This window comes from Gymnodraco acuticeps, unplaced genomic scaffold (genome assembly GCF_902827175.1).
Source record: "Gymnodraco acuticeps unplaced genomic scaffold, fGymAcu1.1, whole genome shotgun sequence".
In the NCBI taxonomy this organism is placed as follows: domain Eukaryota; kingdom Metazoa; phylum Chordata; class Actinopteri; order Perciformes; family Bathydraconidae; genus Gymnodraco; species Gymnodraco acuticeps.
The window spans coordinates 558,487-581,022 of record NW_022992313.1 but is presented as its reverse complement, the minus strand read 5'-3'; the positions used below and the strand labels follow the sequence as shown (position 1 = coordinate 581,022).

The 22,536-nt window shown below is 43.5% G+C and overlaps 1 protein-coding gene across 1 annotated transcript in view; it reads left to right on the top strand.

Annotated features, from left to right (window-relative positions):
* The window catches only part of abca2 (ATP-binding cassette, sub-family A (ABC1), member 2), a 238,833-nt gene that overhangs the window by 151,975 nt on the left and 64,322 nt on the right, over positions 1-22,536 (top strand). Inside the window, exons 26-31 of the mRNA XM_034208396.1 lie at positions 2,172-2,292; positions 2,490-2,780; positions 8,704-8,925; positions 11,718-11,820; positions 19,582-19,907; positions 22,051-22,264. Coding sequence (XP_034064287.1) covers positions 2,172-2,292; positions 2,490-2,780; positions 8,704-8,925; positions 11,718-11,820; positions 19,582-19,907; positions 22,051-22,264 — 1,277 coding nt within the window. The remainder of the gene's footprint in view (positions 1-2,171; positions 2,293-2,489; positions 2,781-8,703; positions 8,926-11,717; positions 11,821-19,581; positions 19,908-22,050; positions 22,265-22,536) is intronic.

Below are 22,536 nucleotides of genomic sequence, written 5' to 3'. Positions count from 1 at the left end.
CTTGTTTTGCTCGATCTCAGTGCTGCATTTGATACTATCGACCATGATATCTTATTGCAAAGACTAGAGCACTTAGTTGGCATACAGGGAACTGCTTTAGACTGGTTTAGGTCTTATCTATCTGAACGCTCTCAGTTTGTACGTGTCAATGATGAATCTTCCACGCAAACCAAAGTTAGCCATGGAGTGCCACAGGGCTCAGTGCTCGGACCTATTTTGTTCACATTATATATGCTTCCGTTAGGCAATATTATAAGGAATCATTCTGTACATTTTCATTGTTATGCGGATGATACTCAACTATATTTATCAATCAAGCCTGATGAAATTAATCATCTAAATAAAATTCAAGACTGCCTTAAGGACTTAAAAACGTGGATGACCTTAAACTTTTTGATGTTAAACACGACCAAAACTGAAGTTATTGTACTTGGCCCGAAAAATCTACGAAACAAACTATCTAAAGATATACTAACTATGGATGGCATTAATTTGGCCTCCAGTGAGACTGTAAGGAATCTTGGTGTTATATTTGATCAGGATTTATCCTTTAACGCCCACATAAAATCAATTTCAAGGACCGCCTACTTCCATCTACGTAACATTGCAAAAATCAGGCATATCTTGCCTCAAAACGATGCAGAGAAACTAGTCCATGCATTTGTTACTTCAAGGCTGGATTATTGTAACTCCTTATTATCAGGGAGTACCAAGAAGTCAGTCAAGTCGCTTCAGCTGATTCAAAATGCTGCGGCTCGTGTACTAACCAGAGTTAGGAAAAGGGACCACATTACTCCTGTTCTGGCTGCCTTACACTGGCTCCCTATAGAACACAGGATAGAATTTAAAATTCTTCTTCTCGCCTACAAAGCCCTTAATGGGCAGGCGCCATCTTACCTTAAAGAACTCATTATACCCTACTGTCCTACTAGGGCATTGCGTTCCAAGAATGCAGGGTTGTTGGTTGTTCCTAGAGTCTCTAAAAGTACAATGGGAGCCAGAGCCTTTTCTTATCAAGCTCCACATTTGTGGAATCAGCTTCCAGTTTGTGTTCGGGCGGCAGACACCCTATCCGTTTTTAAGAGTGCGCTTAAGACCTTCCTTTTTGATAAAGCTTATAGTTAGGGCTGATTAGATTCAGCCCCTAGTTTTGCTGATATAGGCTTAGTTTGTCGGGGGACATCTTACTTCTTCCTTCTCTCTGTCTATACCTGTGTACTCTCATGTTCCGATTAACCCAGCTTCCCCAAATGTCTTTCTTTTTGGTGTCTATATACGCCGGGATCCGGAGTCATGGATGATCCTGCGCTCCTCTGTCCCTGATCGCGAGCCCTGGATCTTGAGTCGTGGCTGTGGTCCTGGATCATAGGTCCTGGATGGATATCCTCGTGGATTCATCTTCCTATTATACACACATGCATTTCCAAACATTTGGACTACCTATGTTGCAAATGTATTATCTTTTCAATTTACACACGGCATCTATTGCACGTCTGTCCGTCCTGGGAGAGGGATCCCTCCTCTGTTGCTCTCCCTGAGGTTTCTCCCATTTTTCCCTTTAAACTGTGGGTTTTCTTCGGAAGTTTCTCCTTGTACGATGTGAGGGTCTAAGGACAGAGGGTGTCGTATTGTCATACTGATATTTTGTACAAACTGTAAAGTCCACTGAGACAAATGTAACATTTGTGATATTGGGCTATATAAATAAACATTGATTGATTGATTGATAAGTAAACAAAAAAATGTTGGACAGACACTATAATTAAAAATGTTTTACTATGTTCAATCGGAATTTACATTAAAATAAAAAAGATCTATATTGATTCTGACTTTTTTACATCCAACTCACAGGTTTATCATTGCTTTGAGAAAAAAGATTATTAATTTGCCCCTTTTAAAAGGGAAGATTATGGTCATTTGTTCTGGGAATGTCATTTTCGAGCCTGAGACCTAAAAAACACGCTCAGGGTTTAACAGGTTAATTTCTTTGTAAGTGGGCAAACTTACGAAATCTGCAAGGGATCAAATACTTATTTCCTCCACTGTATAAATGTGACCATTGATCCGGATATAAATGACAGGCCATGTTGTGGTGTTATTGTGGGTCTTGGCAAAGGAGAGAGCTCATTGTACAGTTATCTGAGCGTCTCTTGTGCTATGTGTGCCTCCAGGCTTTAGAGCAGAGTCTGGACAGCCTCGCCCTCACCAGCTTCGGGGTGATGGACACCACCCTGGAGGAGGTGTTCCTAAAAGTGTCTGAAGAGGACCAATCTCTGGAGAACAGTGACGCTGGTGAGAGCACATTCTTCCCCCAGGTTTCCAGATAGCTCAACACCTTCACATGTTTTTAGCTTTCAAAAGTTATCCATGAATTTCCCATCACTAATAGATTTCTGCTCTGATTTCAAGCTCCGACCGGAGACCTTTTTGATTTTATTCTTTGGCTCCAGGGTTACTGGTTACTTTTCTTCCTCTCTGTCCATTGGCAGACATGAAGGGGTCCCCAGGGGGAAGCTCAGTGGGGAAATCCTCAGTGGGCTCAGCTGGCCTGGGATTGCCACAGGAGGGTTCTGGACCTTCAGTGGAGAGTGAGAATCCGGAGGTGGAGCTGAGTAATCTGATGTCGAGCTCCACCATGAGCCAGAGCCAGTCCTCTCTCAAATCCTCCTCGTCCATTGGTTCAGTGAGGGGCGATGAGGGGGGGCTCCACGCAGACTTCTATGGAGATTACTGTCCGCTCTTTGACAGCGGCCAGGAGCCAGACTCTGCCATTCTGAGGGGTGAGACAGAAATGCAGCAGCATGTGTGCCGAGTCATTGACTGAGACTCATGATTTCTAGGTTCAAGGTTCTTTATTATGTCATACGAACATAGCTACAGTGTAGTTATGTCGATGAAAATCTTAGGTCACAGGCTTCTTCAACAGTGCAACACAATAATACAGATAAACAGAAAAATAAAGTGCAAGTAAATAGTAAATACAAAAAGAAAAATAGTTTAAAAAAGTGAAATAGTGCAATAAGAGTCTATATGAAAGTTATTGGAATGATATATTAGACAAATAGATAAATAACAGTTCAGGTGTTTAATAGTCTTATTGCCTGTGAGATGAAACTGTCCCTGAGTCTGGTGGTTTTTGTCCGGATGGTGCGTGCAGTAGCGCCTGCCAGACGGCAGCAGACAGAACAGTTTGTGGCTGGGGTGATGGGGGTCTTTGATAATCCTGAGGGATTTCTTCCTGAGGCGCTGGGAGTAGAGGTCCTCCATGGATGGCAGCTCCGTCCTGGTGATGTTCTGTGCAGTTTTCACCACCTTCTGTAAAGCCTTACGATTTAGGGCGGTGCAGCTGCCGTACCAGGCCGTGATGCAGCCAGTCAGGATCCTCTCTATGTTGCACCTGTAGAAGGTCAGGATGCTCTCTATGGTGCACCTGTAGAAGGTCAGGATCCTCTCTATGGTGCTCCTGTAGAAGGTCAGGATGCTCTCTATGGTGCACCTGTAGAAGGTCAGGATCCTCTCTATGGAGCACCTGTAGAAGGTCAGGATCCTCTCTATGGTGCACCTGTAGAAGGTCAGGATCCTCTCTATGGTGCACCTGTAGAAGGTCAGGATCCTCTCTATGGTGCACCTGTAGAAGGTCAGGATGCTCTCTATGGTGCACCTGTAGAAGGTCAGGATGCTCTCTATGGTGCACCTGTAGAAGGTCAGGATGCTCTCTATGGTGCACCTGTAGAAGGTCAGGATCCTCTCTATGGTGCACCTGTAGAATGTCAGGATCCTCTCTATGGTGCACCTGTAGAAGGTCAGCATCCTCTCTATGGTGCACCTGTAGAAGGTCAGGATCCTCTCTATGGTGCACCTGTAGAAGGTCAGCATTCTCTCTATGGTGCACCTGTAGAAGGTCAGGATGCTCTCTATGGAGCACCTGTAGAAGGTCAGGATCCTCTCTATGGTGCACCTGTAGAAGGTCAGGATGCTCTCTATGGTGCACCTGTAGAAGGTCAGGATCCTCTCTATGGTGCACCTGTAGAAGGTCAGGATCCTCTCTATAGTGCTCCTGTAGAAGGTCAGGATCCTCTCTATGGAGCACCTGTAGAAGGTCAGGATGCTCTCTATGGTGCACCTGTAGAAGGTCAGGATCCTCTCTATAGTGCTCCTGTAGGAGGTCAGGATGCTCTCTATGGTGCACCTGTAGAAGGTCAGGATCCTCTCTATGGTGCACCTGTAGAAGGTTAGGATGCTCTCTATGGTGCACCTGTAGAAGGTCAGGATGCTCTCTATGGTGCACCTGTAGAAGGTCAGGATCCTCTCTATGCTGCACCTGTAGAAGGTCAGGATGCTCTCTATGGTGCACCTGTAGAAGGTCAGAATCCTCTCTATGGTGCACCTGTAGAAGGTCAGGATCCTCTCTATGGTGCACCTGTAGAAGTTGCAGAGTATCCTGGAGTCCATGTTGAACCTCCTCAGCCTGCGGAGGAAGAAGAGCCGCTGTCAAGCTTTCTTGGTGATGGTGGTGGTGTGAAGAGTCCATGTCAGGTCCTCAGTGATGAGTCCATGTCAGGTCCTCAGTGATGTTGAGCCCGAGGTCTATGAGTTTGATGGCCAGCTTGGAGGGCACAATGGTGTTGAAGGCTGAACTGTAATCAATGAACAGCATTCTCACATAAGTGTTCCTCTGGTCCAGGTGTGTGAGGGCAGTGTGGATGGTGAGGGCTATGGCTTCATCTGTGGACCTGTTTGCTCTGTAGGCAAACTGCAGGGGGTCCAGAGAGTCAGGGAGGGAGGAGGTGACAGAGATGTTCACAAGTCTTTTTTTGCAAGTCCAAGTCAAGTCTCAAGTCTTTGGTAACGAGTCCAAGTCAAGTCTCAAGTCTCTAAAAAATAAAAGTCTCATGTCTCTTCTGGTTGTAATAAGCCTTCTATTGTCTGCTGCTATCCAGTCTGTTAAGAATACTGCACAGCTATATCTAAGACATTCAAAGCATTTACTGTATTATTATCACTCCTATATCTATTAGCATACAGTATCAGTACTGATTAGTTGTTTGTTATATGATCACTTTAAACAGGCTATTGCAATATGAGGAAAAACATCACACTTTAGCTAAATGCAAACAACTTATAAGCAAAACACTTCAGAATCAGAAATCAGTATCACAAATACTTTATTAATCCCCCGCAGGGAAACTGTGTTAAAAGTACTTCAAAGTAAACATTTGTTCTGTGCCATTTGCAACTAAAAAACTATTGCTGCAATATTATCTGAAATATACTGAACTGGTGATATTAAAACATGACCTGTTCCAAAAGAGATATCTACCATTAACACCATTTACCAGCCAAATGCTGGTAAATCATGCAAGTGGCTGGTACTGTATGTTGCACGCACCAGCCAAAAATAACAATGGCAATCTATTGAGTGGCTGGTAACATTTCAACATTCACTAGGCTAGCCATTTGGCCAGTGGACAAAAATGTTAACATTTGACCTCTGCAACCGTATTGTTTAATTACACTGGGTCTCTAATGACATCTTTTAAGTCTACTATAAATAAACATATTCCTCTATCCTCTCACTCAAACCCAGTGTAATGGTAACCTGATAAACCTGTAACATTAACGTTACGTGGTCAACAATAAACCTGTAACCTGCCTATAAACCGACAGATGTATTTATGTATGTAACTATGTATTTTTCTACGTTTAACGTTAGCCAGTAGATGGTGGCAGCGGAACGTAATGATTAACGTTACCGACCTTTTTTATGTCATGTGAAGAGTTGTCAACGCCACTCAACGCAAACAAGTGTGACAAGCAAACATTCACTCATCTTTTCAAATATTCAGTTACAAAGCTAGTAGCAAGCTAAGTTAACATTACATAGCTGATGCTGAGCTAAACATGTTTGCTAACCGTCCATATGCGTTAATGTGACTGACCTCTCCGGGTGAGTTTTCAAGTGCCTGATGAAATTTGACGTTGTTGTACCAGCATCCTTGATTTTAATATTGCAGACTTTGCAGTGTGCGCTCCTTTTGTTGGTGCCGCCGGCGTTTTGTTCGAAGTTTTTATAGTTTAACCTAATTACAAGCGGTACAGCTGCAGGTGTGCCGCCGGTCGCCATGGTGTTACCATGATGTTAATGTTAAAGGTGGGGTAGGTAAGTTTGAGAAACCGGCTCGAGATACACTTTTTGTTATATTCCATGGAATGCTCTTAACATCCCGATAGCCGGCCCGGCTAAAGTAACTGGATGGCCTACCTGCCTGTCAGCCTGCCATCGGGGCACAAACTTATCTCGTGCCCTCATTGGTCATGTGCGCGTTTGTGTGTGTTGGAGGAGGGGCTCTGTGAGGAAGTGGCAGATTTTCTCCGGTTGTGTATTTTCAAATTCTAGCGATCTCGAGCTGGTTTCTCAAATGTACCTACCCCACCTTTAATACGCCAAAAATAGAAAACACAATGATTGTTCACGAGTCCCAAAACACGAGTCCAAGTCGAGTCCGAAGTCTTTTGAGCAGGAGTCCAAGTCAAGTCTGAAGTCTCTGTGTGTGCGACTTAAGTGCGACTCGAGTCCGAGTCACAAACTCGAGTCCCCATCTCTGGGAGGTGATGAAGGTTTTGACTAACCGCTCAAAGCACTTCATGATGATGGAGGTGAGTGCTACTGGGCGGTAGTCATTGAGGCTGGTGATTTTTGTCTTTTTGGGGACAGGAACGATGGTGGAGTGTTTTAAACATGTGGGGACTACAGACTGCAGCAGGGACCTGTTGAAGATGTCTGTGAACACCTCTGCCAGCTTAACTGCACACACCCTGAGAACACGGCCAGGGATGCCATCAGGTCCAGGAGCCTTGTGTGGGTTAACCCTTTTAAAGGATTTACACACGTCTGCCCTGTTTAAAACAAAAGGGCAGGGCTCCTGGTCCCTCTGTGCCTCCACAGCCTGGCTGCTCTCGAAGCAGCAACAAAACTGTTCAGCTCATCTGGGAGAGATGTAGACACTCCCGCAGCACCCCCCGCTGCTCCTTTGTAGTCTGTCATTGTTCTTAGTCCCGCCCACATGTTCCGGGTGTTACAGCCTTTGAAGTCAGACTCCACCTTCTCTTTGTACTGTCTCTTTGCACTGCTGATTGCTCTCCGGAGTTCATATTTAGATTTCCTGTACTCCTCCAAATCTCCAGCTCTGTGCGCGCTTTCAGCTTGCCGCGCACCTCGCTGTTTATCCAGGGCATTTGATTTGGGAATGTTCGTACAGAAACCTTCCGTACCACGTCATCGATGCATTTCCCAATATAGCAGATGACCGTGTCCGTGTTGATGTTGTTGTCCTCAAACACACTCCAATCCGTAGAGGCAAAGCAATCCTGCAGAGCTAAATCTGACTCCACACTCCATCGCTGTACTGTCCTTGTTTCCGGTCTATGCCGTTTAAGTTTCTGCCTGTAAGCAGGCAGCAGCAGCAGATTATCACAACAGATGTGAATTCTCTCGGCAGGTGAAAAGCCTGTGATCATGAGGTGCTCTAAATGAGCAGAACAGTCCGAAGAAATAATCCTCACATCTGTAAACCAGTTGTTATTAGTCATTAGACACACACCGCCATCTTTACTTTTTCCTGAGTTATCTGTCCTGGCGAAAAATAGTGAATCCGTCAGGAACAATGGCGGAGTCCGGGATTGCGGGGTTGAGACAAGTCTCAGTGAGAATTAACACGTTACAGTTCTTAATGTCCCGTTGAAAAGCAATCCGAATTCTGAGTTCATCAAGCTTATTTTTAATGGATTTAACATTAGCCAGAAGAATACTCAGAAGAGAGGGTCGGTTTTCTCGTTTCCTCAGTCTGACCAGCAGCCCGGCACAGGACGCCCACTTTGTCTTCCTCCTGCGTCTCTCAGGTAGGACGGCAGGAGGCAGCCATGGCGAATCTCCATTGTCTGTCGGTAGGTTATTGTCCACAAAGTTTCTGATGTGAAGAAGTTCCTCTCTGCTATATTGTATTGCAGAGTTGGTGCGGTCGGCTTGCATGTTGCGAACCATGTTTAAAGTAAACGGCAAAAAGTAAATAAACACAAACAAAATACGAAAAAGGGCAAATTTGGAGAGGACCCAAAAATGTTTAGTCCATACATCAAATATGTTGTTCTTTCTTTATTTACCCACAATAGGCCTAATGCAGGAACTACTCTTATGAACAGGTGTGGTCTTCAGTGGCATGTACATGGACTGTGAGGACAGTCTCCACAAAATACATCAGTATAAATTATTTTGGCGGAAAAATATGTTGCTGAACCAAAACAGAGATACATTTAACATAAAACGTTATGAAAGAAATGTGTGATCTTAACTTTTATTTTAGTATTTTTTTACATGATTTAAATCACAGATAGTTTAGCTCTAAATGTTTGTCACTACAGCTCTACTATGCACTTTACCACAAGAATGAACTGCAAAACCAACTGACATTAGAGGAACTCGTATATTGCAGGGACGTTTCAATTTTGTTTCGCATGTGTTACATTTCCTCAGGTGTTAAATACATATTATCTGAATCAGAATTCACCTATAGTGTTGTTGTCTTTATTGAACTGCATAATGTGTTTAAGTCTGCAGAATCATCCAGTAATGCAGACATGACATGCAGCTGCCATCACTACAAACCATTTCATTCATTTTTCATGCGATGTGTCCTTCACCTCCAGGAGATGCAGATAAATGTCCGTCCCAAGAGCCGGAGGTCCTGGAGGGGCAGGGCAGCTTCAAGCTGGAGGGCTGGTGGTTGAAGCTGAGTCAGTTTCATGGCCTCATCGTCAAGAGGTTCCACTGTGCCAAGAGAAACACCAAGGGCCTCTTCTCTCAGATCCTCCTGCCAGCCTTCTTTGTCTGTGTGGCCATGACTGTGGCCTTATCTGTGCCTGAGATTGGTGAGATTTTACATATAAAGGTTGAACATAGCTTTGTATCCTGCTTCTCCAGAAACAGTTTTCTTCTGTCCTACAAGGCAGTTAGAAAGGGACGTTATGGAAAAAGCAAGTGAATAGATACTGTCCTGCTGCTGAAGTGTTTGTGCTGTTGATTAAACTCATTGGTTATTACATTACATTACATTGCATTTAGCTGACGCTTTTATCCAAAGCGACTTACAATAAGTACATTCGACCAGGAAGACACAACCTTGAAGAAAACAGAATCATATAAGTACATCAGGTTTCATAGAGCCAAACATTTCAAGTGCTACTCAACTGGCTTTAGATAAGCCAGCCCTTTATTAGTATATAAGTGCTTTGTTAATAATTATATCGCTCGAAGTGGAGTCGAAAGAGATGAGTTTTCAGTTTGCGCCGGAAGATGTGCAAGCTATCTGCTGTCCTGATGTCAATGGGGAGCTCATTCCACCATCTTGGAGCCAGGACAGCAAACCCACGTGTTTTTGCTGATGGGAACTTGGGTCCCCTTCGCAGCGAGGGTGCAGCGAGTCGTTTGGCTGATGCAGAGCGTAGTGCACGTGCTGGGGTGTACAGTTTAACCATGTCCTGGATGTACGAAGGGCCAGATCCATTCGCAGCATGGTAAGCAAGTACCAGTGTCTTGAAGTGGATTCTAGCAGTTACTGGAAGCCAGTGAAGGGAGCGGAGGAGCGGAGTGGTGTGGGAGAATTTAGGAAGGTTGAAGACCAGACGAGCCGCTGCATTCTGGATGAGCTGCAGAGGTCGGATGGCACATGCAGGTAGACCAGCCAGGAGGGAGTTGCAGTAGTCTAGGCGTGAGATGACGAGAGCCTGGACCAGAACCTGCGTCGCTTTCTGGGTCAGCTGGGGACGTATCTTCCTGATGTTGTAAAGCGTGTATCTGCAGCAACGGGTTGTAGCAGCGATGTTTGCAGTGAAGGACAGGTTGTTATCTAGGATCACACCCAGATTCCTTGCAGTCTGAGTCGGGGAAACAACTGAGGTGCCGATGTTGATTGTTAGGTCAAGAGTGGGACAATCTTTTCCCGGAAGAAAAAGCAGCTCAGTCTTGTTTGTAGACAGCTGATTGCATTATTCTGCATTATATGGGTTTATTGCATTCATCCAGCTATGAAGCAGTTCTCTATTTGGCTTGGCAAGCAAAAACAAGCAGGACTTCTTCTGAGGAGTACAAGGATCCAACAAAGTACCGATGCCCCTAAAGGTTCATGGAAAAAACTAAAAGTATCTCATGCGCACAATATACTTTCTCGTGCGCAAGATACTTTGTTATGGTTAGACACATCGAACTGCACGATTATTACACCATATTATTAGTTTTATGAAGAAGATGTCCGGTCATCAGGGCGTGTGTGTGTATGTATGTGTGTGTGTGTGTAAACAAACTTCTTTCACTTCTGAATACACATATGGAGCCAGATGTGTGTAAATGACTGTTCATGGTAATTTGCCAGTGTTGGACAAATACACCAAACACACACACACAGAGCGGAGCTGAGCAGAGCACAAATACACACACATCATGTAGCATTTCCCTCTGAATAATGGTCGAAGACTTGACTGATGATATGAATTTATTGAAATCTCCAATATCAACGTAAGAGCTTGTGCCTCTTCGTAATTTACACATCATGCGACCGGACCGGACATCTCCTTCATAAAACGAGTAATAGGGGGAATAATCGGGCAGTTCGCAGTGTGTAGAGGTGTGTGTGTGTGTGGTTAAAACGTAGCAGCCTCGATCTCTATTCAGCTGTTCTAATGAAGGTAAACACAGTGAATGCGTCGCGTAAAAGGCACAGCTCTCTGCGCGCAGATAGCTGATACTGTGAGAGTCACGGACATGAATTCATAGCTCAAGGCAGACTGGTTTAGACCCTCCTGTTTTGCGAATCCGGTGCTTAAACAAATAGATCTACACCTCTGGCCGAAATGTCCCTAAAATGAAGTCCGAGTTTGAAATATATCTCAAATAATGTGGGACCGTCCCGTAGGCCACAACAGACAAACAGAGAGAGACGTTCAAGGGTTCCAAAAACCACAGCACTTTATTTGTGATCGTTCCAAATGCAACACCGGAAACAGGAGAGGATGGGCGAGGGGAAAGGATCATGGCGAGAGTCCTCCTGCAGCAGGCTTGGAGAGAGTCATGTGACTCTGGGCAGCTGGGCTTAAGTAGCACCTCAGCTCCGGCCAGGTGTCCCCGGTCATGCTGATTGGCCTCTTCAGCTCCACCCCATCGCAGGACCTGCAACACACATGCACACCACTAACAGGCTCTGGGGCCGTCACATGTCATATGCTGCCATTTCCCCTCATAAACATAACAGTCTGCAATGAAACGGTTGTCTTGAGAAAGTATCTCGCAGGCACGAGAAAGTATATTGTGCGCACGAGACACTTTTTTTCCCATGAACCTTTAGGGGCTCCGTAATTTGACCCTCATTTGTCAAAAATGTTGAACATTGTTGTTCATGTCTGTTCTGGAAATGTACGCAAATAAGTATATCATTTTAAAAGGATATTCCCTAATATTATTATATCAATTTAAAAAAAAAAATGTCTTAATGTTAGTTATCAACTGGGAAAGCTAATTTGTGATATACCTTAGTTCAAAGGTTTCGCCTAAAGTATTCACCTGTAGGGTGCAATAGTTGCATGCTTTGTATCTTCCTTGCCGGTACATGTTGAGGTTTAGCAGTACTTTTCAAAAGAATCCCTAACATTTAGTTTTTCTTGTTTTACAGGAGATTTACCACCCCTAATCTTGTCCCCATCTCAGTATCATAACTATACACAACCTAGAGGCAACTTCATCCCTTACACCAATGAAGACAGATCCCAGTACAGGTAAGAAGATATTTTTATTAACAGCAATTGGACCATACAGACTGGTATGTCATGGTTCAGCCTAATGATGAGTGTTATTTTAGAAAAGACAGACTCAAAAGTTGACCATTGCTTTTGGGGAAAAGTAATTACCACATGTCAACAGATGGCAGCTTCCAAATGAAATTAAACTGAACATGATTGTCAACTAGGTCAGCTAAATGCCAACATGCTAACATGCTCCCTAATGACACTTCTAACAACATAGCATAATTACCAGAGGTATGGACTCGAGTAAGACTTGAGTCACAAATTTGACAACATTTCGACTTGACAAAATCACAAAACACTTGCAACTCGACTTGGACTTAAACACCAATGACTCTGGACTTGACTTGGACTTGAGCCTTCTGACTCGAGGTGACTTGATACTTTAATTCATGGGTCTCCATAGCTGTGTCTCACTTCTCTTAACTGCCATCCTTGCGTCCCTCACTTGCGTATTTTTCTTGCGTCTTAGACCCTCCCGCGGGGGTGTTTCACAAACACCCCCGCCTCTGTTAGTACACATTTACTGACATAAACATTTGTATCATCTGTTGTAGACCAAAATAAATAAACTAAAATAAGAACTCATTTTCAAAAACAGATAAAAGCCATTCTTAAAATGTATGAGCAAACTATAGTTTCATATTTATTTGCGTGCACAATAGAAAGAAAATAATTGAGAGAAGAGAAAGCATAACAGAAATATTGTGGGTTAAATAAACGTGAACAGATGTTGCATTATCGTAACGGTATTGTTGTAGGCATAACAATAACATTAAGTAACGGCAATACACTTGTGTTGGCTGAGACAAATCACGTAATTCATGTCTCAGCTGTGACTGAATGGAAATAACAATAAATACAAATGTAAAACGAAAAAAGTTGTTCCTGCTGACAGATATTAAATCTGTCTCTCTTTTAATTGTATTGTGTTCATAATAAAAATGAATTGAAGATCATGACATTTTTAGACTATTCATAGACTATTCCTTGCACCCCTCTTCTAGCATATGCCCGAATGGTCTCAACCATATTGCATCAGTAACGTGCACTTGTTGTTACAGCAGGATCAGTTTGTGTGTTGTGGACACGACCCGTATATTTTTGCAAGCCGTGTTCTCAACATTTAGCATTTTGCTTATTATTTAATTTGCTTACTTTAACATCACTTCTCATGGTGGGGCTAAGGTGGGGCTAAGCCATTTCTTGGGATGGCTCTAGCCTACCCCAGCCATACCCTGGCGCCGCCACTGTCTGCTGTTAAGAAACATCAGATCAGTGCATGTGCTGCATCGTCCAATCAGTGAGCGATACACAGTAAGGGGGTGGGGCGAGTTTCTGAGGATTTCACCGGAGGATGGTCCGCTGGTTCCTCGATTATCGCTCCTCTGTTATCACGCCTCGATCCTCGGTCCTCCGGCACAAAGAGCCATGGGACGCTCCTCAAGATGGCGCATACAAATCAACTTCCGGTGATACCAAGGAGCGAGGAGCTATGAGCGAGGAAATGAAAATGAAATAACTTGAGATCCACCCCAACACGTCGATCGCGAGCTACCGGAAGAAGAGCCGCCTCCCGTCGGGGAGAGCCGAATGTTTAGCGGCTGCTGCTCAGCATTGCTGAGGATCCATGCATTTCAATGATATTGGAGAATGCAAAGCTTAGTGCAGGATTTGTGAAATGAAAATATCCTTCAGAGCAGTAGGATTCTTTTTTTTAAAACCACTCAGGATTTATTTCCAGAGGTGGGAGAAGTACTCAGATATTGTACTTGAGTAAAAGTAGAAGTACCAGAGTGTAGGAATAATCTGTTACAAGTAAAAGTCCTGCATTCAAAATGTTACTCAAGTAAAAGTACAAAAGTATTTTCATCAAAATAGCAAGTGGGTGTTCTTTTCCCCATAATGACTGCCTCGCTGCACATTATCCCTTGCATACAAATAGATTGTGGGTCCCTTATAACATGTTATATCTCTCACAGGCTCCGCCCTCTACTGGACTCTATGGGTACTCCCCTTGATCATATCATGCAAGCATTCATCCACTGAGACTTTTTAGACGTAGCCGGCCCCGGGGCGGGCCTACCTGAATGCGCGCGCATCCCACCGCATAAAAGGAGGCCTCGCCTCCTGACTGTCATCCCTTTCTCTTCAGCAAGCAAGAGAACAACTGAGTGAAGAGAGACAGAAAGAGAAAAATTGACTCACCATTATTGGAGCAGCGACCCTGCCCTTCGTGCCTGGGCGTAATTGCAGGCGCCAACCTCCACCGTCGGTGTATCGAGTGCCTGGGGTCTGACCACGCGGCGGCCAACCTGGGCCCGCTTCCGGCCTGCAATGCCTGCCGCCTGATCCCTCGGCTCAGCCGCCGCCAGCGGCTGGAGCAATTCAAGGAGTGTCATGTCTCGCCGGCGGAGGACCCATAACTCGAGGTGGTGGATATGGAGGAGCACGATGAGGGAGTGCCCTTCATGTTCGCCATGCCAGCGGACCAGACGGGCCCGCTCGTCGGGGAGAGGAACGACGACGGCGACACCTCGTTGTCTGATACTTCCGGCGGCCGCCAGGAAGGCCCGCAGCACAGGTCTGCGCGGCAGGACTTCCCGGCGGTGACGACTTCCCGGCGGTGACGACTATGGCGGCGGAGCGTGTAGGCTTACCGCTCCCCCCACCGCTGCTACTGAGGCCGGTGAACCGCCTACGTCAGGGCTTCTACGGCCCTTTAACCACACACACCTCTACACACATCGAACTGCCCAATTATTCCCCCTATTTTATGAAAGAGATGTCCGGTCACCAGGGCGCATAATGTGTTTGTGCTCAGCTCCGCTCTGTGTGTGTGTGTTCGGTGTGTTTGTGTGTGTCCGACAGAGATGGGGTCGTTACTCAAAAAAAGTAATATATTACATATTACTTTTTTTTAAACGCGTTACTTTACTCGTTACTTTACTCGTTACTTTAATCGCAGGGCCGCCCCTCCCTACAGGCAGATCACGCAGACAGCGGAGGGAGTCTCATCTGAGATGCGCAAATGTGGCGCACCTAAAGTGTTACTCTGTGGTGATTGACATTATTCACCCACGGATCTATGGGTTGGGGTATTGTTGTTCCGCACGGACATTTGAGTTAACCGGACTTCCTGTTTTCCCCGGTCTTGGCTTCCCGGGCTTGAAGCTATTTACATGTTGTTTATATATACAGTCTATGGTTGTTCTGATGCTAAATAAAAGTCTAGCTTGTACCTTTGATACCCCGCCTCCGACTCCTGTCTCTCGACACTACAACTCGTTACTTTACTCGACATCCTCGACATCCTCACTCTGGATTCGGAGGTCCTCCTTAGCTATTAGCTTCACGTTAGCATGTTATCTTTAAGGTGCTTGTTGAGGTTTGACGTTGTGTTTGCAGCAGTGGATAAAAGCTTCTGGCCTGGGGCCTCATTTATAAAGGGATATACGCTCAAAAAATGGCGTACGCCAGTTTCTACGCAATGTTTGCGATTTATAAAATACTAACTTGACGGGAAAATGTGCAGTCCTCCACGCAAACTCTAACCCATGCTAACCTAAGCACAAAAACGGGAGAGACGAGAAACTGCGACACCGTTGGCAGAAGGAAGAATGGAGAGAAATATGTGGAAATAATACCATGAATAAAATGTTACCTCTCATTTATCATTTATGAAGAATTCATTTTCAAACATTGATTAAAGCCAATCTTAAAATGATTTAACAAACGCATGTTTGCGACTCCTCAGTGCACACAAACACATAACTTGGAGAAATAAATAAATACGGATATGTTATTGAAAACCACCTCGAATATGTTGTGTTAATGTTATGAAATGTTTTCTCATAAATGATGCGGTAAGCAGAAGGACAGAATTACGTCTAAACTGACGCCGTGTTGCATTTCCATAGGTTGTAGATACGAGCAAGGTTTTATATACTATCACGTTTAATCGTGTTTTATGCCGTTTGCCAAGACTTGATAAGTCGCTCATAAAACACAGGAGGTATGGAAGCTAAGAACACCATATGTGGTCAATTGTACAGCTAATATAACACAACACATTAGTTGTATTTCCTTTAACTGGTGGATATAGGGTTGCTGCGGGGGGGGGGGGGGGGGGGGGGGGGGGGGGGGGTGTGAGACGCACAGGCTGCGCACAGCTGATCGACAGCTGGAACACAAACCACCAAATACAAAAACATAATTCAGATCCAGTCGTCATGACTCCACTCCGGAGGGATTCCCCGATCTTTTCTTAGTTTCTCATCAAGGGGGTCTCCTGTCCCCGGTACAAACACACTGCCTGAGGAAGGCTATGTGTATTTTTTTTGTCATTAACTTTTTTCGGACCACTTATTTATTTATGTTGGTGACGATCCGACCTCCATGCTGCTCCCCTGTTCAAACTGCATCCACCAAATAATATGATTTATCTCCACCTCCCCAAAATAACCAGAATCTGACACGGTGCGAGATGTATTTTTTAGCTTTCTGCTGTCATTTCCTGCAGTCAGTCAGAATGAATGAAGGAATGGGCGTTTCTTTGACTATTTATAGGCAAATATGGGAGTTACGTGAAGCCCGCAAAAGCTGCACCGCATTTCGAGTCGATTGTGATTTATAAAAGGGAAACCGGCGTAGGAAGTGCCGTACGCACTTTCCTCGCCGGTACGCAATGTTTTGTGAATCGGAACATGTCGGAACATTTCTGTACCTATTTTTTTGCTTTGTACTACGTAAGCAACCTTCCCACTTGAGTCCTACGCACGGCGTTATAAATGAGGCCCCTGGACACAGTTTGCACCTCACTGTCACATTCCTGTCCTTTCTTCGGACGAACTCAAAACCCCCTGAAAGTTATCGCTGTTGTTGACTCAGCCATGTTTATGCACTGCATGTGGACGGGCAAGTCGTGCAAATGCTACGTAAATATAAACATGCGGCGGAAATCCCTCTTGTCTGTCAAATGGAGAATCTAGTAATTCTGTATGTTAGTAGGCTAACTGTAGTGTAATTAATGATTATAACGTTATAATGAAGTAACGAAGTAACGCGTGTCGGGCAATGTTAGTAACTGTAGTGTGATTACTGAATTATAAAAGTAACGCGTTACATTACTCCGTTACCGACAAAAGTAATATTATTACAGACACCCAACTCTGGTGTCCGACACTTGTTGAATTTGTTTTCAAATGACCATGAACAGTAATTTACACACATCTGGTTCTCCATAGTTATATGTGTATTCCCAAGTGAAAGAAATGAGTTTAATCTTAATCTCGATGTAGTGCTATAGTCCTGCCGGAGTGCACCGGAACGAACAACACTATCATAAACAAATGCTCACACACACACACGTAATAATCGGGCAGTTCGACGTGTTTTACGGTTTTACCATAAGAAAGTATCTTGTGCGCACGAAAAAGTATCTTGTGCGAACGAGAAAGTAGATATTGTGCGCACAAATTAATAAAGCGTGGCCTCGTTTTAATTAAATTGGGGCCACGAATGACATCTCGTGCGCACAAATTAATAAAACGTGGCATCTTTTTATTTATTTTTCTCTCTATGAGCCCTCCAGGGCTCCGTACGGGATACAATCAGACAGGTGAAAAAACGTGAGTTATAGTCCGGAAAATACGGTATCTTTGAGTAATCAAATATAATACAAACATGCCTGAGGACAACAAACACACAAGGTCATTTAACACCTTGTTAAATGACCTTGTGTGTTTGTTGTCACATCACTACAAAAACAGAAGACAGGAAACTCAGTACCCCAGTAACTAACCATCAGTTCATCACCCCCCGACAGCTCCCTTAAATTATCGCAGGGCTTTGACTCTCTTTGTTTCAAAAGTAATGGCCCATTGGAATGTGACACAACTCTCCCATCCCCCCTCAGTTCTCCAGCAGTGGTCTGAAAGGGTCTCTGGAAATATCAAACATTTAATTAAAGTTTTAAAAAGAGTGACGGGGTCCAAAATCAGAGGTGGAAGTAGTATTCAGATTATTTACCTAGGTAAAAATACGTGTTAGAAGTAAATGTCCTCCATTCAAAATGGTCAATTACACAGGTGAAAAGTATTATTATCTGAAAGTCAAATGAATCATTATGTTATTAGTGTTAAATACATATACATAAGTATTTTTACAACTTATATTTAGAAATACTAATGTTGTAATTATTGATGATCAATGTGGCATCTGCTATGGGGTTAATGTATGATATTACTTAATAATACAATACATTATAATACATGATAATGTATAAGTTGATTTACTTCGATCTACTGTACTGTGTACACCACAACAATATTACAAAGAATATATATACTGCATATTAAAGCAAACTATTGTAAAGGTAAAAGTATGAGCATAACAAATAAAGAAGTGTAAACATTTACATTATTATTATGATTGTTTAATATATAAAGACTATATATTATTGAATTACAATTAAGATAATAAGATTAGATACTTTATTTGATCTAAAATATTGATGTTTTTTCGTTATAGTAGCCTGTGTAAACCATAACAAATAAGTGATTAAATGCTATTCAGCAAACACAGCTGCAGAGCTGCAAACATTACTGAAGTACTGAAAGTCCATGAAACAAACTGAAGACCAAATTTCACCCTTTGTGTATTTGTGAATGAAGCGCCATCTCATGGTTAAATCCTGAAATTGAACAAATGGGGAAATCTGGCAACGCCCTCTCAGGAAATAGTGGGAGGGCTTTAAAATCCCAGCCACTGGTAAACGCAGGGTTTTTGGTTGGAATCTGCTGGGTGGAGTCCTTTCTATAGTGCTACATCTGTAATGTATAATTTAGTAAAAAATGTGATATATCTGAACAACAAAGTGGACAATCCAATGAATGTTAATCTAACATATCCGTTTTTCTTCTCTCAATCATTTTCATTCTTTTGTGCATTCAAATCAATATTAATCAAACTATTGTTCGTTTATACATTTTAAGAATGGCTTTTTTCTTTTTTGAGAATGAGTGTTATTTTATTTATTTGGGTCTACAACAGATGATACAAATTTGTATGTCAGTAAATGTGTACTAACAGAGGCGGGGGTGTTCTGAATACAACGGGGACAGAGCTGGCTGCTGTCAGACATCAGCTGTGCGACGTCATCACAAACAGACGTCGCTTCACGTGGCGCTCTGGAGGAAAGGACGTCCCATTGCTCTTAAAACTAATTCCTCTGCTTCTTCTCCCTTCTCGTGGTTTCCTTGCGTCTCTCCATGCTTCCCTGGTGGGAAGGAAAAGACGCAAGTGAGGGACGCAAGGATTTAAGTTAAGAGAAGTGAGATGCAGCCCAAGAACATAAGGGAAGACACAACACTAATCACAGAGACAAGACACAGCTGGTGAGGGGGGGGACACAGGGGCAGCAGGTGAACACAGGAGGGAAAACACAGGAAGTAAAACCAGACAAGACACAAGGAGGAAAATACATTTCAAAATAAAACAGGAAACTAATATCATAATTTACTCTAATTATAAAGGTATGTCTGTTTTCTTGTCTTTTTAATCTATTCACACACATTTCTTTATTGATATCTTTGTTTAATATTCTACTTATTGGGCTGATTTGACCGTTTTGCTGTTAGCTTGTCCATCAACAACAGTTTTGAAAATATAAACATTTGACTGTCAATGACCAGTTCAGAATGTTAGCTCATCATCATTGGCCTCCCCTCTCAGGATTAGGCTGTCACCGGACGCCAGCCCACAGAAGATCATCAACACCCTCCGTCTGCCCTCGGGCGTGGGGGCCACCTGTGTCCTCAAAACCCCCTTCAACAGCACCCTGGACCAGCTGGCCCAGACCCTCAACCCCAGCGCCAACAACTCCAAGACCCTGGCTGCACGCTACTTTGACTCCATGTGTCTTGACTCCTTTACACAGGGGGTCCCTTTCTCCAACTTTGTACCCCCCCCTCCCTCACCAGCGCCTTCAGATGACCCAGATCCTGGCTTTGAGGACGGACTGTGGAACTACACAGCCGCCCATCCGACCGCAGTGCATGGTGAGTCCTTCTCATAAGGCTTGTGACCACTTTAATATGAGCACTGCAGGCCCAAATATATCTTACATAAGAATATATCAGCCTGGCATAACAAATATTCAAACATTAAACACAAGAGTAAAACAACATTAATAACCATAAGTCTCCTACTCCTGATCCCCCCCCCCTTGCTCAGGGTAAATATTACAATCATACAGATTTAAAATCCTAGTTCACATTCAAAGTTCTCATTTTAATGTAAGCGAACAGCAGGGGCGGCGGGTGCTGTAGGCTAGGGAAGGCTAAGCCTTCCCTAATATTTGTGTAACTGCATCCTGGTAAAATAAAAATATAATGTATTTGACATTAGCGCTGCTATGCAGCCACCTGTGCCCTGTACCACGAAGCCAGTTCAACAGACCCTGGATATGCTTGAGTTATCTTAACTAACCCTAACAAACGCGATCTCGCTAAACGGTCCTACGACGCTGGTTATCAACTCGGTAAATCAAGCCAGGGTTTCTTTCGCCAGCTGAGAACGCGTTCACGTGAAAGGGGCGGGGTTAGCTACATTTGACCAATCACAAACAGGGACAAGTGTACTGACAGCGCAACATCATACTTCATTAATGAAAAGTAAACTAATATTAGACAAATATGAACTTTAAACATCCATGATGACTTAAACATATAATCCAGGATACAAGCCACATAGTTGCACCTGCAAGGAGAATACAGAACAACTCGTTAAAAAATAAACTACCGAGTGTTTGAAAGCGTACAACAGTTTTATGATACTGCCCCATCTAAAACACGAGGGGATCTGACTTTATTACATTTGAGTTGAGTGTTTCGTCAACTTAATGTGTGGCTTAAAATAATACGTCTGCATACAGTATATGTGACAATGTAACTAAGTGTTGCACGGCCAGATACGGCTCGAGAAGCTGACTCAGATAAGGAAATATTGTGATATCGATGTGAGATCGATGATCTGATTGATGATGTGATGTCAGTGTGATATGAATGATAAGTGCGACACGTCGGCGTCTTCTCTGCATACGGCAGTTTAAACTGCATTTCCTTTTTCCTGTAATATGACTTGATAGATTTAAACTCCGCACACTGAGCTCTGATCGGTCAGCAGGCGGTGCTTTCACTGAGTTGATGTCTTTTCTATAGACGCCGGAGGCGGGCAGCGTAAGATGAAAAAATAAGTTATTTAGCCTTCCTAAACCTGAGCCTCACGCGCCGCCTATGGCGAACAGTCCAACTGGTGTGTGAATAATGCCTCCACTGATTACTTTGTTGCCAATGGATACATCATACATTCACAAAAAAACCATTAGCAAGGATACCAATGGCCTGCATAACCTCAATAACATAAATAGCTTTACAAGAAAAAAATCCTTATGCCATTGAAAATTAGATCACTGTGATAATGAGAAGTAGTAGAAAACAAATCCCTTATTTTTATCTTTTCATTCACTATAAGCCCTTTGACCCTTTCTCATACCAAAGCAATTGTTGCATAAAAATGAGCATTTGTCGCATAGCAAGCCAATCACAGGTCTATCTTATAACATTGATAATGGCTTCACTCCAATCACGTGATTCTTCTGTCACTGATGATTTGATCCAAGGACCAGAACAAGAGGATAGTGCTTGAGTTGTGGCCTATTACCTACTGTACTATGAAGGTAGTAAAGTAATAGGAGGGAGACTCTCACGCACTATTGCTCCCAAGTTGTCAACGACAACACACTACAGCCAAACTCCTTCCATTTACCTTTTACAATGAAATCTCTATACATATACACGGCATTACCGCTTACAAGTGATCATTTTGCGAAGAGGAAACTCAAAATGATATCTTACATTAGGTTGATGTTCTAGTAGACGGTGGGATTTAGGTTTGTAGTTATAATTGGGATGTGTGATCCTGCGGAATAACCATCACCATCTCTGTTGTACAACCAATGCAGTGTGTCCTGTGTTGATAGCTCTGAGGAAAAGTGATTCAGTGGTCTGTCGGCTCGACAGTAAAACTAGCAGTCTGATGCAACTTTAATGAGTTTGATTCAACCAGTGTGTCCTGCTATGACAAGTCAAAATGTAAAGAAAGGACTACTGATTAAAATAAACGGCCTCATTGTTTCCTCAGAGCCTGTGACGTCCCCCCCCACACTCCCCCTGTCCCTACATGAGCCGGTGCGTTGTACCTGCTCTATGCAGGGGACAGGGTTCTCCTGTCCCAGTGGGGTGGGGGGACGCCCCCCCCTCATGAAGGTGGTGACAGGAGACATCCTGGTGGACATCACAGGCCGCAACGTCTCTGAGTATCTGCTGTTCACATCAGACAGACTGCGTCTGCACAGGTATGACTGCAGGGGGCATTTCATCTCACACTCACTGAGACTATAACTGAGGTTGAGAAACATTTTCAATGATAAAATGACACTTTTGTCATAACCTTACATATGAACATGTTTTTAAAGTATTTTACTGTTGCTTTGGCTCAGAGTTTCAGTATATAAATCGAAAAACATAAACTGCTACTTTTGGCCTTGAATTCTTAAATAGCTTTGTTGAAAATAAAAAAGTCAATTGTTGTAAACAAATAATGCTGCCAGAATAAAACCGATATTGA